This window comes from Lissotriton helveticus, chromosome 1_1 (assembly GCF_964261635.1).
Source record: "Lissotriton helveticus chromosome 1_1, aLisHel1.1, whole genome shotgun sequence".
NCBI lineage: Eukaryota > Metazoa > Chordata > Amphibia > Caudata > Salamandridae > Lissotriton > Lissotriton helveticus.
In genome coordinates, this window is record NC_136057.1 from 1,322,643,657 (window position 1) to 1,322,660,795 (window position 17,139).

Consider the following 17,139-nt stretch of genomic DNA (forward strand, 5'->3'; position numbering starts at 1 on the left):
TGTTGTGTGAAGTAGCATTGTGTAGAGTGGAGTGGCCGAAAGTGGAGTGCAATTGTGTAGAATTGTGTGAAGTGTAGTTGGTTGGAGTGGTGTTGCAGAGCAGAGTGAAACCTTGTGGAGAGGAGTGGGGTTGTGTGCAGTGGCATTGTGTGCAGTGGCATTACAAGAAGTGTTGTGGTGCAGAGTGGAGTGCAGTCGTGTAGAGAGGGGCAGCATTGCGCAGCGTGCAGTTTTGTGGAGTGGCATAGAGTGGCGCTGCTTGGAGTGGCGTGTAGTGGAATAGAGTAGAGTGGCGCTTCACAGAATAGCATTGTATTGAGTGGAGATGCGTCCAGTGGCGTGGAGTGTAATGAAGTGGAGTGCAATTGTGTAGCATTGAGTGAAGTGCAGTTGGTTGGAGTGGTATTGCAGAGCAGAGTGAAACTTTGTGGTGAAGAGTGGTGTTGAGTGGAGAGGGGTTGAGTGGAATGGTGTTGTGTGGAGTTGCACTGCAAGAAGTGGTGTGGCATGGAGTGCAGGTGTGTGGAGTGGCATAGAATGGTGTGGAGTGGCGTAGAGTGAAGTGGCGTAGAGTGAAATGGCGTAGAGTGAAGTGGCGTAGAGTGAAGGGGCGTAGAGTGAAGGGGCGTAGAGTGAAGGGGCGTAGAGTGAAGGGGCGTAGAGTGAAGGGGCGCGGAGTGAAGGGGCGCGGAGTGAAGGGGCGCGGAGTGAAGGGGCGCGGAGTGAAGGGGCGCGGAGTGAAGGGGCGCGGAGTGAAGGGGCGCGGAGTGAAGGGGCGCGGAGTGAAGGGGCGCGGAGTGAAGGGGCGCGGAGTGAAGGGGCGCGGAGTGAAGGGGCGCGGAGTGAAGGGGCGCGGAGTGAAGGGGCGCGGAGTGAAGGGGCGCGGAGTGAAGGGGCGCGGAGTGAAGGGGCGCGGAGTGAAGGGGCGCGGAGTGAAGGGGCGCGGAGTGAAGGGGCGCGGAGTGAAGGGGCGCGGAGTGAAGGGGCGCGGAGCAGAAGCAGAGGGGCGCGGAGCAGAAGCAGAGGGGCGCGGAGCAGAAGCAGAGGGGCGCAGAGCAGAAGCAGAGGGGCGCAGAGCAGAAGCAGAGGGGCGCAGAGCAGAAGCAGAGGGGCGCAGAGCAGAAGCAGAGGGGCGCAGAGCAGAAGCAGAGGGGCGCAGAGCAGAAGCAGAGGGGCGCAGAGCAGAAGCAGAGGGGCGCAGAGCGGAGTCCAGCAGAGCAGAGCGGCGCGGAGTCCAGCAGAGCGGCGCGGAGTCCAGCAGAGCAGAGCGGCGCGGAGTCCAGCAGAGCAGAGCGGCGCGGAGTCCAGCAGAGCAGAGCGGCGCGGAGTCCAGCAGAGCAGAGCGGCGCGGAGTCCAGCAGAGCAGAGCGGCGCGGAGTCCAGCAGAGCAGAGCAGAGCGGCGCTGAGTCCAGCAGAGCAGAGCAGAGCGGCGCCGAGTCCAGCAGAGCAGAGCAGAGCGGCGCCGAGTCCAGCAGAGCGGAGCGGAGTCCAGCAGAGCGGAGCGGAGTCCAGCAGAGCGGAGCGGAGTCCAGCAGAGCGGAGCCGAGTCCAGCAGAGCGGAGCCGAGTCCAGCAGAGCGGAGCCGAGTCCAGCAGAGCGGAGCCGAGTCCAGCAGAGCGGAGCCGAGTCCAGCAGAGCGGAGCCGAGTCCAGCAGAGCGGAGCCGAGTCCAGCAGAGCGGAGCCGAGTCCAGCAGAGCGGAGCCGAGTCCAGCAGAGCGGAGCCGAGTCCAGCAGAGCGGAGCCGAGTCCAGCAGAGCGGAGCCGAGTCCAGCAGAGCGGAGCCGAGTCCAGCAGAGCGGAGCCGAGTCCAGCAGAGCGGAGCCGAGTCCAGCAGAGCGGAGCCGAGTCCAGCAGAGCGGAGCCGAGTCCAGCAGAGCGGAGCCGAGTCCAGCAGAGCGGAGCCGAGTCCAGCAGAGCGGAGCCGAGTCCAGCAGAGCGGAGCCGAGTCCAGCAGAGCGGAGCCGAGTCCAGCAGAGCGGAGCCGAGTCCAGCAGAGCGGAGCCGAGTCCAGCAGAGCGGAGCCGAGTCCAGCAGAGCGGAGCCGAGTCCAGCAGAGCGGAGCCGAGTCCAGCAGAGCGGAGCCGAGTCCAGCAGAGCGGAGCGGAGCGGAGTCCAGCAGAGCGGAGCGGCGCGGAGTCCAGCAGAGCGGAGCGGCGCGGAGTCCAGCAGAGCGGAGCGGCGCGGAGTCCAGCAGAGCAGCGCGGAGTCCAGCAGAGCAGCGCGGAGTCCAGCAGAGCAGCGCGGAGTCCAGCAGAGCAGCGCGGAGTCCAGCAGAGCAGCGCGGAGTCCAGCAGAGCAGCGCGGAGTCCAGCAGAGCAGCGCGGAGTCCAGCAGAGCAGCGCGGAGTCCAGCAGAGCAGCGCGGAGTCCAGCAGAGCAGCGCGGAGTCCAGCAGAGCAGCGCGGAGTCCAGCAGAGCAGCGCGGAGTCCAGCAGAGCAGCGCGGAGTCCAGCAGAGCAGCGCGGAGTCCAGCAGAGCAGCGCGGAGTCCAGCAGAGCAGCGCGGAGTCCAGCAGAGCAGCGCGGAGTCCAGCAGAGCAGCGCGGAGTCCAGCAGAGCAGCGCGGAGTCCAGCAGAGCAGCGCGGAGTCCAGCAGAGCAGCGCGGAGTCCAGCAGAGCAGCGCGGAGTCCAGCAGAGCAGCGCGGAGTCCAGCAGAGCAGCGCGGAGTCCAGCAGAGCAGCGCGGAGTCCAGCAGAGCAGCGCGGAGTCCAGCAGAGCAGCGCGGAGTCCAGCAGAGCAGCGCGGAGTCCAGCAGAGCAGCGCGGAGTCCAGCAGAGCAGCGCGGAGTCCAGCAGAGCGGCTTCGAGTGGAGTAAAGCAAGGTGACATTGAGAAGAGTGAAAGGAGTAAAGTAGAATGGAGAGGCGGGGGAGAAAAGCGAAGTGGAAAGCAAAGTTGAGTCGAGTAAAGCAGAGTGGAATTGCGTGGAGTAAAGCAGAGTGAAGTCGCGTGGAGTGACATTGTACTGACTGGAGTTGTGTTGAGCGGCATTGGGTAGATTAGAGCGGCGAAGCACAGAGTGGCGTGGGTTGGGTAGAGTGAAGTGCAGTTGTACCAGTACAATTGCGTAGAGTGAATTTGTGTTGTGTGGAGTTACAGAATCAATTGGCTTGAAAGGAAATATCAGATTCTGAATGATATCAAATAAATGTATTTCCACTGTAGAAGGAGAAATAACTAAACTGTGAAAGTGCATAACCCGTATTAGCAGTAACATAAAGCAGTGTAATTAGTTCTCTGTTTACAGAAATGTAGCGTTCAGATGTGAGGGCCATCTGGCTTGGGATGGGGCGGGTGGGATGGAGAGGGTACAGATGAGTGCCAGTAAAGACATATTTTAATCATTGGCAGCAGAATGCCCGAAGCTACGCAGACCTATTAAAACAGTTTAAAATAAGGACTGGGGAAGCATCAATGGTACTGAGCACAAGGGAAAAAAACACACCTCCATCTTTGCATGCACAACAAATGGGGTAAGATAGGGGCAAGATAAGAGCAAGATTTACAGCCCCGTTTACAACAAAGCTCTGTAAACCACGAGCACTGTTCTACAGTGATCCAACTTAAAGAAAGAAATAGTGCTCACAAGCTCGGAGTAACAACACATGTAACAGGGGAAGTCCTTGAAAATAGGCGGAGCTTTTAAAGCCCATATCCTGAATACAGCATGTCTTGCATAGACAGCGCGAGTGCTGCCCAGGCGAGACATAACCGCTATATCTGTAATAAGGCCCTACATTAACGTCTCACGGTTTTGTGGACATTACCAAACCACTACGTTTTCAACGTCACAGTTTAGGCCATCACCAGAACATTTTAAACTTTAAAAAAACTGAAATTAAGTTATAACTAACTGAAGTAACTATTACTTTAGTCCTATAGTAACTATAACACAATGTTGTCACAAATGAAATCACGTCAGATGAAATCATCAACATTTCAGATGACAGATGTCGAGTGATTTAATATGGGAGTATAAGCATTGCATGGCGAGGGTGCGAGTTAGTTGCTTCAGTTAACTATAACTAGTTAATTTCTTTTTTTTTCTAGTTTAAAATGTTGCGTTGTCACCTAGCTATATTGTTACCAGCCTTTTTTCAGTGAATTTCTTCGGTTATTTAATTCAAGTCCCTGTCAATATATAAAAGGCTTGCCTACTGGTTTTGTCAAGAAGAGACAGTCAAACAATAAATAAAGCATTCATAGTAAAAACATCAAACGGGTTTCAGTCTCTCTCTTTTACACTCCTTAACCCCTCCCCTGCTGATGACGGAACTGCTCCGTCATCAGCCTCGGTCGCGCTGTGCTGACGACGGAACGGTTCCGTCATGGCCCGCTCGGCACGCCTGCGCGGCGCGGATTCCGCGCATGCGCTGAGCGTTCTATTGAGCGGGGCGGGCCATGACGGAACCGCTCCGTAATAAGCACAGCACAACCGACGCTGGTGACGGAGCGGTTCCGTCACCAGCATGCGCCCGCCGCTCTTCAGCCCCGCCCCCTTAGCACTGCGGCGGTATAGCCATAAGATATCCTTGAAATCCTAAGCTAAAGAGCAAATGCTCCAGCATCGGAAATGCTTAAAAATATAAACATTTTCCAGGGTCATGACCGATGGACCCCAGAAAACACAAAGAGTAAATTTAATATTTCTCCAGGTATGCTGCATACCCTGCGGACCCCCCAAAAACAAAATAATTTATATCTATATTAGACCACCAAGGGGATTATGAGGCACTTCTTCTCGGAAGCAGTGAATAATAAATATGGGGGCATCCACAGCCTTATTTTATGGGGCTGCCTACAAATTATTATTTTTTAGGTCGAGCCTAATGCTGGTTTTAATAGGATGTCCCACTTGAGGCATCCAACAACATTTTTCACACTGGAGGCTGCGGCCCAAGACCCTGCCAGTATCCAGCTAGCACACATCCTGGTTGGAAGCTTTTTGTTCCTTTGCTCCTGCCTGAAAGGTGCAAAGCGATGTTCCCTGCCCAGGAGAGTGCATGAAACTTGTATAAAGTATATACAAGAGGTCTCGAATGCTCGACCTAAAAACTGTGTGTAATCTAGTTTCTGACAAATTTGGTGAAATTCAGTTCAGCTATTTTGTAGTTTTGCTTAATTTAAGCTATGCAAAACTGCATGGGGGAAACTATTTTTGAGATCACCCGAAGCTTTACAGGAAGCAGCTGCAGTGGACGGGGATTTCTGCAAAGGTTTTATAAAAATTTGTCAAGTGGCACCAAAGTTACAAGGAACCTAAAAATCAATTTCCTGTCGAAATGTGGTTATATATATATATATATATATATATATATATATATATATATATATATATATATATATATATATACATACATACACATATATATGCACACAGTCCCAACTCTGCACAGTAACTTACATTTGGAGTCCTGTAAATCTTGCTTGCTGCCAAGAGGATCTGGAGACATTCTACTTCCCGTTCTGCTTGGATTCTGTTCCAAAGGAGGCTGTTGCCCAAGAGGGGACATTTTCTTCTGGCTAGGTGGAGTGTCCAAGTCCATGGCTACCACTTCCTCTTCTTCGGAACCCACAACTAATAGAAGATAAACTCAGAATCAAGAAACATACAGAAAGTGCATAGTCCAATTATCAACTACTCCCTTTAGTGTTTAATAGAACACAAATGTATCACTTTCCGTAACATCTAAAACGGGGAATAGACCACTATTCACTACTGAAAGGTTCATTTCAACTACAAAACCTAAGATGAACAAACCCGTTCTCATTTACTGCGATTACCCAATTGACAGCTCCCATCACCTACAAACACATATGGGGAGAATATTGCAAAACAATAACACTACAGATCTGACAGCAAATAAAAGCAGCTATTTTCACCCGGTTGGAAGCTTTCCTTGTTCGTTCCAATCCTACAAAATCTGGTTTTCTTTTACAGCAATGTGGTAAATCCGGGGACGCCACTATATGAGTTAACATTAATGATCGGCAACACCAATAGATTGTACAGATAATATAGGGACCAATATGCCTAACATGACCAAACTGGTTTGCTCATTTATTTGTACAGCATTAGCACCAGCTTTCGTTGTGGGTAACAGAACACAGAAGATGCGGTCTTACCATAAGCAGCAAAACGGAACTGCGATATTCGGTATTTGCTATAAACATTACATTATACAAATTATACCACAAATTGAGTTACTGATAAAAATCTTAACGTCAGCTGTGGCCATGTTACTACTCAATGTTTCAATCCCTACTAACAAACACGCAAAATAGGCTTGGTAAATTAGAGTGTGTACACCACTGTTGCCGAAATCTCCAACCCAAAGCACCCAGTCAAACACTGTGCCGATATTACAAAACCCCACCCCCTTTTATACCGACATTAGAAAACTTGGCATGCCAAGGTGGTGGACACGAGGATTGTAGTCTCTCTGGGAGGAATCTCCCAAATTCTCATTAGTGAGAAATCGTTTCCTGTGGTTGGACAAAATTATCCTGCTATATCAAGAAAGGTGAACAGGAAAAACAAACTGTCTTCGGTAGTGTTTACAGAAAATGGAACTGCTCTCCCTAAAGCGACCTAGTCAATAATTCCATAGTAGCATTGTATTTACCATTATCCAAGCATAAAAGAACAGAGGAGGAGAGAATTGCCATTTGTGAGATTCGCAGTGTCACGTTTTTGATGGGGAATAAAACATTACATTTTGGGTGCTAGATCTTTTACACATTAGTGGCCACCCACACTGGGCTTTATGTCTCTCCTCAATATAGTTTCTTCTGTCCAAGTACTACTAACCTTCAAGCCTCAGGGCCATTTAAAGAAACGCAACTGGAAATACTCATTCCCTTCACCAGTTCACCCTCAATTTCCAGCACGGGGACATCTAAGACGATCTTTGTATTTTAATGGCTTTTATCCTCCGGTTTAGAAGAATTTTTTTCTCACAGATTAGAGAGCTTCATTTTAATTCAAACCCATCCATCCATATTTTTTGTTCTTTTTATGGATGGTCAGTGGTTTTCAAGGGAACTATGTTCAGGAGTTGAATGGTATAGATGAGTTTGGTTCAAACATCCAGTTAGCAGTGGTCCCTACTAGTATTCGGGACAGTTACTTTAGGTTCTCGAAGTATTTGAAGGGGGATTTACATACAATTCAATGTATTTTCACCACTCAACAGCTCAGACAGCCCATCAAATAAGACAAGATACGCCCACCAGTACCCAAGCCCAACCCTCCCCCGATGACTCTGGGAACTTCCCTAAGTAAATCGGGCCAGCTCCAGCTCCAGACCTAGAATAGGCTCCTGGACAAAATGAAGCAGGAGTGATTCTTAAAGCAGCTTGACACCCTAACCCTGATGTGCTCTTGCAGCAAGAGACTAACCTGGCAGGGCATAAATGTTCCTTTCTGGCCCAGTGAGGATTTGCCCAGGTCTTCCATGCTGGCTTAACGGGGGACTCTCATGGCTGCTCCGTTCTACCGTCCTCTTTCAACACTTGCATGTCAGGAGACTTAAGCGTGGTAGATACATAGCAGTTTCAGGCCAACTTTATGGCGTACAGTTCTCCTTCCTAAGCATATATGCCCCTTCCCAGGTTGCTGCATAATTCCTAAGATGACATGGGGAGGTCCTGTTGCAACTTCCTCCAGGACTATGGGTTCTGGATGGTGACCTTAACAGAGCTAACGACCTTGTCCTGGATAGGTCAACGGTTCAGGCTCCCACTCCTCCAACCTGCATGACACGCCTGTCCACTTTCCTAGATATGTGTAGGAAGCTGCTCTGTATACCAAAGTAAGGTATAGTGAGCACGGAGTCCCGTGGATCCCCAGAGGTATAGCAGAAGCTAAAGTAGATAATACCTTACTTTCTTTTGTATTAGTGTTTTGAGCAGTCAGGCTTATCAGAGGGTAGTGTTAAGCATTTGCTGTACACACTCCAGCAAGAAATGTCACACCCAAAGAACGGATCCAGACCAATTCTTTGTATAAAAGCGTTGTTATTTTTATTACTAGAACCAAAAGTTACTTAGTAGCAGGTGAGTAATACTTTCAATACAATACTTTTCCTGATACGGTGTGTATTGGTTTAGTAGAAGCATACAAATTACTTTGCAGTAGAGAAAATGGGTTGAACACCTTAAAGACTACTTGTAATTACTTTTAGTAAGTACTTTCCAGTTACTTTTCTCCCTTTGGGCAAAACAAACTAGTAACACAGTTTAGGCTTTGCAGTACATCAGTAAGTAGGTTAAATCATTTGAAGACACCAAGTTACTTTGTTGCAGTACAAGACAGTTTCAACACTTAAAAGAATTTTCAGAGAAAAACCACCACTCAGTCCTATAGAGAAAAACAAATTGTTAAGTATACAGGTAAGTAGCTTCTTCCCGGGGGGTGGGTATAGCAGGGCCTTGTACTCAAAACAGACGAAATTGGATTTGACGGGGCCGACCAAACACACTGTTCTGTATCTGGCATGATGCTACGAGTTCCCTGGGTTGGAGAGATAAATTGACCAAGGCTACCCCGCTCTGGGACTCAGAGGTTAGGCAAGCTGTGGATGACAAAGGGTTCGATAAGTGGGACTTTATTAAAGTTATCTGGGGCAAGGGGAGGATTAAATCATTTGAAGAAATGCAGGCAGAATACGCACTAACACCGAATATTTCCGCTATGTACAGGTCCGGCATTTACTTCACGCGGCACTGCCTGGGGACGCCGATCCCCCAGAGGCCTCACCTTTGGAGGATAGAATTCTTGACGGTCACCTCCCCGAAAAAACCATCTCCTTGATCTACAAGAAGCTAATTAATCACAAAGCTGATCCCTTTGGGACACTGAGAGAAAGGTGGGTGCAAGATGGAATAGAACTTGACGACGAGGACTGGCAGAAGGCTGTTTCTTCCCCAAAAGAGGTCACTAGCCCAGCTCGACTAAGGCTGGTTCAGCTTAAGATATTGCACAGGGTTTATGTCACGGTACCTCGACTTGTACGCATGAGACTGTCTGATAATGGGCTATGTAGGCGGAAGTGTGACCTTACAGGCAAATTTCTACACATCATCTGGGAATGCGAACACATCAGTTCATACTGGCGCAAAATACACAACACTATGCGCAAGGTGTTGGCGGTCACCTTGATATCGGAGGCGAGGAGATGCCTCTTGAACATATGGGAACCTACTGACCTGAATACCTCACAGACGCAATGGCCCACGTTGGGCTTCATGTTAGCGAAAAGAAACATTGCCCAACTATGGGGAGCCGACAAGCCTCCCACCCTGGAAGTATGGGAAAACTATAGATTGGTGTATGTTCAGGGGAAAAGCTTCATACCTTGCAAGGGGACGCCCTCGAAAAATGGTCACTGGTGTGGGGACCCTGGAATAGCTACAGAGGAGACATTTGTACGCCACCTAGGCATGCTGTGATGGATGACCCCCCCCCCCCCTCCCCGTGAAACTTACCTTTCATTTGTGATTCATTTATCCTTGTAACCCCCACTATATTATTCGTAATGTGACAGTGACCTCTGTATTGTGAATCTTGCTGATGCTTTTGTTTAATAAAAAGAACTTTAAAAAAATAAGTTTACAGGTAGGTAAACAGTTTTAGGATTGGAGTTTTAACGGGGGTAGAACCACGGTTCAGGTTGGCACACAGGGGCAGCGGCACTAGGGTGGTGCATCAGTTGGGGGCTGTTCACGGGCAGACCACTGTCTTGAGAGTCAAGATCCTATGGTTAAGGTATGGGCAGTGGGGGGGTCCCAGGTTGGCACCATGTCCACACCACCATCGGCGCAGGGGTGGCCCAGTGCAGAATGGTCAGGTGGTATTGGGAGCCCAATGCTTTCCTATGGAGGATGTCGGTCATGGAAAAGGACTTCTGGCTGGAGCCAGAAGACTGTAGGAAGGGCACCAACGACTGGGGGATGAAGTTGGTTTCTGGACACAGTCAGTCTGGCACCATAGGACTCGAGGGCTGCAGGGGCAGCGGTGTCCTTTAATGTCACATTCTTCTCACCAGTTCTGGTCGCAGCTGGGGGGACCCTTCAGGATGAGGCTGCAGGCGACGAGGAAAAGGTCGGGGGAGGTTGTCAAACACTAGAAAACAGGTCAGGATCGCTGGGAGGACCTCACTGGGGTGTTGGGCACTCAACTCGGGCATGGGATTCAAGTGAAGAGTGATGATGACTCACAGATCAGCCTGGACATGGAGTCCTGGCTTTGGTTGGTGTTGGGACAAAACCGGTGTCCATGGGAGGCCAGAGTTCTTTAGCAAGGCAGGGCACGTCCCCAGGGTTCTTGGAGGCTGTTGGCTGCAGGGCACGCTGGGTTCAGCTCGCAGGGTTTCAGAGGAGGAGACAGGCCGAGGGGGAGACAGGCAGAGGGGGCTTTGGCCAAAGCAGTTGTCATCCTCTTCTGCAGCACGGCTCTTCTGATCTTGTCACGTCGAATATGAAGAGTTCAGGCGTGCCCCATAATACTAGATTAGAGGCGTTACAGGGGCATCCAAGTTGAAACCAACGGGTCTCTTTCCTGGGGTTCCTCATTGGAAAAATGTCTGTCCCAATGCTTTGCGGATTGCTCATTTATGAAATACATGTTGGTAAGTGGTTTCTTTTGAACCAATAGGTTTTTCACTTATGCACAGGGTGTTGCATGTGTATTCTTGGTGGAGGTGTAATACATGACATGCAGGTACTGTTTAAGGTTCTCTATCAAATTTCTTTGATATAGAGTTTGATGTGACTTCTTCCACTATTGTTGTGCTTCAAAAAAAGAAATGTTTATGTTTTTTATTTCTACCGTTCCTCTGAAGAAGGGATCACGCATCCCGAAATGCATTGGGGCAAACAACAAAGACATTTTTGAATTTTTAGTTGTATTCTGAATATATGTACTTATTGTTTGAAATCAATTGTACACACCATTTCAACATTAGTTTCATGTACACAACTGATTTTCTTTGTTTGATATATTTTAAAGTAATCTACGATGCATTAAAATCGTGTAACATATTAGAATCTTTAGAAATTTGTGGGTGTAGATTGAGCAAACTAGCGTTTGCAAAATGCTGTGCAGGTACGGTCAAGTGATCAGTAGCACTTGAATCATTCTGGGGGAGGAGGCATGATACCTATGCCCAGGATGTGCTTTGTTTCTAGACCCAGAGTGCGGAGGCTCTCTGCCCAAGGGTCTAGAAACCTATTCGGTGGAGCCAGATGGCTGGGAGCCAGTCAGGAACTACACCAGGGTTGGTCGTTTTTCAGGGAAATCTCTAAGATGTCCTCAGAGTGCATTTTTCATTAAATCCCATACTTACTGGTATCAGTGTGGGTTTAATGTGCTGGAAAGTTTGATACCAAACTTCCCAGATTTTAATAAAGCCATCATAGAGCTGTGGCGCTTGTGGTGACAAACTCCCAGGCCATATGCTCAAAATGGCTTCACTGCACTTAGTGTCTGTGAATGGCACAGGCACTGAAAGTGTATATTGCTCGTGCAGCTATGCCCTCACCTTGTTATGGTGCACCCTGCCTTTAGGGCTGAAAGGCCTGCTAGAGTGGCGAATTACCCATGCCTCATGCAGTTTTGGTAGGCATGGGACACACGGACTGTGCCATGTCAACTCTTCAGTTTGGTGTGCAAAATAACAGGCAGCGTGCCATGAGAGGGTGAGGGTGTTATGGCGAGGGTCTCTGAGGGTGGAACAATACATACTGTAGCCCCCAGAGGCTCTCTGGTCACAAGGCACTTGGTACCCGGGGTACCTTTTTCAAGGGACTTGCATGTGGCCCAGAGTTATGGCAATTTTGCATACAAGGTACAGTTTTGGGAAAGAACACTGGTGCTGGAGCCTGGTTAGCAGGATCCTAGCACACACTCAGTCAGTTGGCATTGGGTATCTGGCAAAACGTTAGGAGGTAACCATTCAAAAAGGGGCACTTTCCTACAATATGGCATTGACAGATGAATGGAACTTCTGCCACCCTGGCATGCAGGGCTACACTTACTGCTCGGGAGCTTTTGAGTTTTCTCCCTCTGGATTACTTTATCCTCCCTTTTTCGGAGGTCCCACAGCTGTTAGACGGGAAAATACTTGCCTGGGGCCTCTCTGACCACTCCCCAGTTGAGCTTACAGTGCGGTGGGCCCATGGCAGACAGGCGTGGGGTGAAGATTCCATTCGTGGCTGCTCAAAGTCCCATGGTGGAAGGAAGCACTTTCGGGGAGAAATAGCTTGAAATATAACACAATACAGGTACCGTTAACTTACAGGGTCACCATGCACTAGGCATTCAAGGCCACACAGAGGGGTCATCATAAGTTACCAAACTAGGACTAAGTTACGCAACAGAAAGGAGATTGGGAAGCTCATCTGCTGGAACTAGAATGGAGATACGCAGAGGCTCCGGAGGAGTACCTCCTGAGAAACATCACATACTCAACCTTCAATCAGACGAGTTGAGGCGGGAGATACAAAGCTGAATCTATCACTGGAGGAACAGATCTAGCAAAACCTTCAACTGCCTTTACTCACCTGGGATGACATACCAATTGCCAGCAGGCTGGTGGGTAACGGAAGGGGGTGGGGTGGACGGACATCAATGCACCCCAGATAACAAAAGGGCTCGCATCATATTTTAATAAGCTCTACTCTAACATGAAAGGGGCCTCTGACTCAGATATGATGTCCTTTATCCACGATCTGCAAACCACATGCCTAACACTTGAAGAGAGAAATTCCTTGAGGAGAGGCTAACCTGGTGTGCACTTGGGGAATCCCTGGATGAAATCCAGGCGAGGAAACCCTGGGTCCATAAGGGTTCCCTGCAGAATTTCTAAAGAGTAGTGGACCCAGCTGAGTGATAGATACGTTCCAAGAGGCGCCTAAAGAAGACCACCTGCCGTTCCCTCCTCCCCCCATTGCCATACGCCTGCAGACTTTGTGGTGATCCCCCAAACCGAGGCAGCACTCGACACATTGATCTTCCTATCGACCCAACTCCTTATTGGGCAAAGTTTCTCACCAAAGGTCGTGGGTTTGCTGGTCCACTCAGACCAAATCAGGCTTCATGTCTGGTTGAGCTACATGATAACTTTGAGGGGTACAAAATGCCATGGCAGACTGGATACTTGGAGAGAAAGCGCTACTCCTAGTTGATTTTAGAAAGGAGTCCGACTCTGTGAAATGATCCTCTCTCTTTGCCCATCTCTCCCAAAATTAACTTTAGACCAAAATTCATCAGCTCGGTCAAACTCCTCTATAACGACCTCCTGGCCAGAGTCCCTATTGGAGGCTCGCTCTCTCAGGCATTTCCCATACGCCTGGGCATGCAACAAGGGTGTCCGCTCTCCCCTCTACTCAGTGCTGGCGATTGAACCTCTTGCGAAGTGGATACAGGTCGATGCACTGCGGGACTTACAGTGGTGTCTGGGATCATTAGACGATATGGTCTTGTACGCTGATGATGCACTAATCTTCCTGTGACCTATCCATGTCCGGCCCACATGCACATTTGGATCAAGCAGATCTTGGGCAAATCCGCCAGTTTACACATCAAAATTACCAAATCCACTCTATACCAAATTAGGAGCCAGAAAATTGTAGTCTTGGGCACCAGTCCTCAGAGTGCACACAGTCTGCTTCTGATACCTAGGGTGTATATCATTAAACAGCTGGGCATGGGAAGAGAACCTACAACCATGCATTGTCAGACTGCATACGGATTTTGACTTTTGGTCTACACTCCCACTTTCGCTTGTGGGCATGTCTGCCATCTACAAGGTCACGCTCCCCCAGATTACCACCCCAGTTACAAAACTACCCATCTTCCACACCCACGAGTTTCTCTTTACACGCCTTAACGAAACACAGTGATGCATCCTCTAGAACTGCCGGCAGCACAGAATTGCACTGCTGAAGTGCCACAAGCCTACCTTTGAAGGGGACCTGGCTACACCAGATATCCTTTCCTATTACAAGACTGCAAACCTGGTAGTACTCAACAAATGGTGGCACAAGGACCACCCAGCCTACGTCTTAAGAAAGATGGGACTGGCATGGGATCCCCATCTCGCATTACCTCTATGGAGGCTCTGCCACCATGACGCCCCCCGACCCGGGTAATCACCATATCTGGAACGATATGGAGAAAGTGCCTTACGGGTGGACACTGCTTTGGACTGGACTCCAGAACGCACAGGTGTCAGCTCTGGAAGGATTTAGAGTGAGACCTCAACGGAATCCCTACACTCGTGGGTACGACTATTAAGTCTTTGAGGCTACAAATGGAGCAAAAGGTGCAAAAATCTCAATTCTATCCCTACATGCAAATCAGACATGCTACACTTCAAACATACAGGATTCCTGAAGTTCAGCCACTTAGCGAGATCTAGGAACTCAAACCCCAATCCGACAAATTGTCCACAATATATAAATTATTGGTTATACACATTTCAGATGCCTTCCCCCGACAGCCTCATGGACGAGGGTCCTCAAGCGGATGGCAACTGGCAAAAGCCCCCCACATCCCCGGATGCAGCTATAGCTGCCCAATTTTACCTCACAGAATTTAAATATCTATACATAGCCTACTTTACTTGTCCAAGCTATGGCGAATGGGCTTGCAATGCACTTCCTCCACAGGGTTTGAAACTGCAAGTGCCTCACAATTTTCTGGACAGCAATTCTGGCCTGTTTGGGCAGGGTCCGGGCATGGTTACTACCTACCAACACCAAATTCACATTGCTACACATCACACGCTATTGAAGGTGACGGATTTAAAAAAAAACAACTTTCTCTGGGTGGGATTGGTGGTGGCAAAGAGACAGGCCTAAAAAAATAATGAAAATGTTCCACAACTTGTAGGTCTAGCGACTTAAATCTACTCTAGTGCTCTTGAACCATAAACTGGTATCAAATTATGTGATCCTGGGTAAATACTTTAATTCACTGAGCCACCATTTTCTTCATTATCACATATGAGAGCACCTTTTAATATGCGAGTTCAGTATGTCTGTTGTAGGAAAAACTCTTTTGGCTGTACAAAAAACTTGTTTGATTTAGTAGACTAAACGTTTGCACCGTACAGAATACAAATCTAGCCACATATAGGATGCACATGACCCCTGACTTGCCTCTTAGTTCATTAACAGCATTGTCATAGGGACGGGACAGGAATGTTTCTCATATGTTTAAAAACCTACCAATTTTAATGTATACAAAACTAAAGCATGAAGTGGTAGCGCACACATTTGCAATCAGATTTTCCAATGAAATGGCCACAAAACGTCTCACTGACATATGGTTTTACTGATAAAACTATACAACAATGTACCAACAATGCTTGGAAATAGAATTTCTGCAAATATTTGTAATTTGCACATCACCAAGCAACGTGTTCTGATTCGTTTTCTCCCATTTAAATCTTTGTTCTGAATTACAAAAAAAACTTGCTTGCGCAATTAATGCTCTTTTTGAAAAAAGTACTTTTCAATTCAATTTATTTATTATGATTTGGAACTCCGAAGAGTTCCACATAAAAACATGTATCCATATTATCAACTCAACTAACTTTTCTGTTTTCATAAAATAATTTAAAAAATACTCAATTGCAAGGAAGAACAATGTAAGCACAAAATCAATCTTTCAAATGCAATGATTGCAGTGGCTGGACAAAGGATTTTAAACCATTAGATCCTTCGACTACTTCAACTGTGCTTTGACAAGGATTGCTAAAAAAAAATGGGTTTGTAATAATACGATTAATTCTATGTCAGTACCAGAGGCGAGGATTATACTATTCTTTCTTCACTTTATTGAATAACAAGAATTTAAAGTGATCAGTAAAAACTACCATTCCCATGGAACATTGGGAATAACACAAATTTTAACAAGAGAGTGTCCAAGTGTCTCCACCAATCATGGGGCTCCAGTCACTTCATAGTCCTCTGTTACTATCCCTTCCCACCCTCTTTCTTCGCTGCTCGCAGTCAGATAAGTGTGCGTTCTTTGCCTTCTCTTGTCAATTTTAAAACGTTCATTAGTTCAAGATTAATTTGTGTATTTTCCTTGATAACAATTGTATTTTCCATATGCTTTGATTACTTCATATGTTTGAATTCTTGGCAATACTCGTTGTTGCTTACGCGCAGACTTTACGTTCTGTCATATCCGAGCACGGACAGCGAATTTTTCACCGTTGATGCGCATCCGGCACGGCTTGTGCATCCAATTGTGCTTGGTCGTGGTTCTCGGGCATTTCTTCCCTCAGGGAACCTCTCGAACCACCCGCTACTCGGGTTGACCAGACTCTGGCCGTGGGAGCGCCTGAGCTCCCTCGCTGCCGTGAAATCCGGTGCCTAGCTCGCGGTCCACTCCTTCGACCGCTAGAGGGCACCTGTGCACGCCCTCAACCCGCGACATGGGTGCTCCGGTTTCAGAGCATTCCTCAATCCAAGCTGCAGCACTGTGGAGAGCCTGGTCGGCTGCCTCTCTACACCCGTCAGGGTCTGTCAGTGCTGCCATTAGGCAGGGTTTTTTTTTTTTTTTGTAGACTTTTATATAGCGCGAACTAGACCCGAACCGAATCAGGTATCAGAGCGCTTAACATAGCACAAGTTACGTTTTTACATGAGGACACACACTTTCATTTTTAGGCACGGGGAGATTAAGTGATTTGCCCAGAATCACAGGAGGTTTTTGGCGTCGTTACCGAGACTCTAACCCAGATCCCCAGGTCCGAGGTCGAGCGCCCTAGGCGTTAGGCTAACTCCTCTCCCCTTTCAACAGCTAACACCCTTGCATGCGCCCGCTCAGCACGGGTCGGTATTACTGCCATAAGGCAGGCGTTTTGTGTGATTTGCACCGGGATTCTGTAAAATAGGCCTTCTTTTAATGATCGCAAGCAATTCAGTACTGCAGGCCCTATTTGACTTGCTGGGACCCTGATAAGGCAGGCTGCCCACTAATTACTAGTACCAGAGCTGCTCCCAGTTAAACGGGAGCCTTGTCATATGCTCCCTCCTACTCCTTTACCCTACCCCATTACCCCCACCCACCCTCCATTTATTTCGTCCTCTATGTTCTTTAAATGTTTTCCCATTGAGTCC

At 48.4% G+C, this 17,139-nt stretch overlaps 1 protein-coding gene across 12 annotated transcripts in view; it reads right to left on the reverse strand.

Moving 5' to 3' along the window:
* The window catches only part of WIZ (WIZ zinc finger), a 731,163-nt gene that overhangs the window by 215,211 nt on the left and 498,813 nt on the right, over window positions 1-17,139 (reverse strand). For all 12 annotated transcript variants that reach the window (XM_078681999.1, XM_078681984.1, XM_078682013.1 and 9 more), the window contains one exon: window positions 5,405-5,578. In XM_078681999.1, coding sequence (XP_078538125.1) covers window positions 5,405-5,578 — 174 coding nt within the window. The remainder of the gene's footprint in view (window positions 1-5,404; window positions 5,579-17,139) is intronic.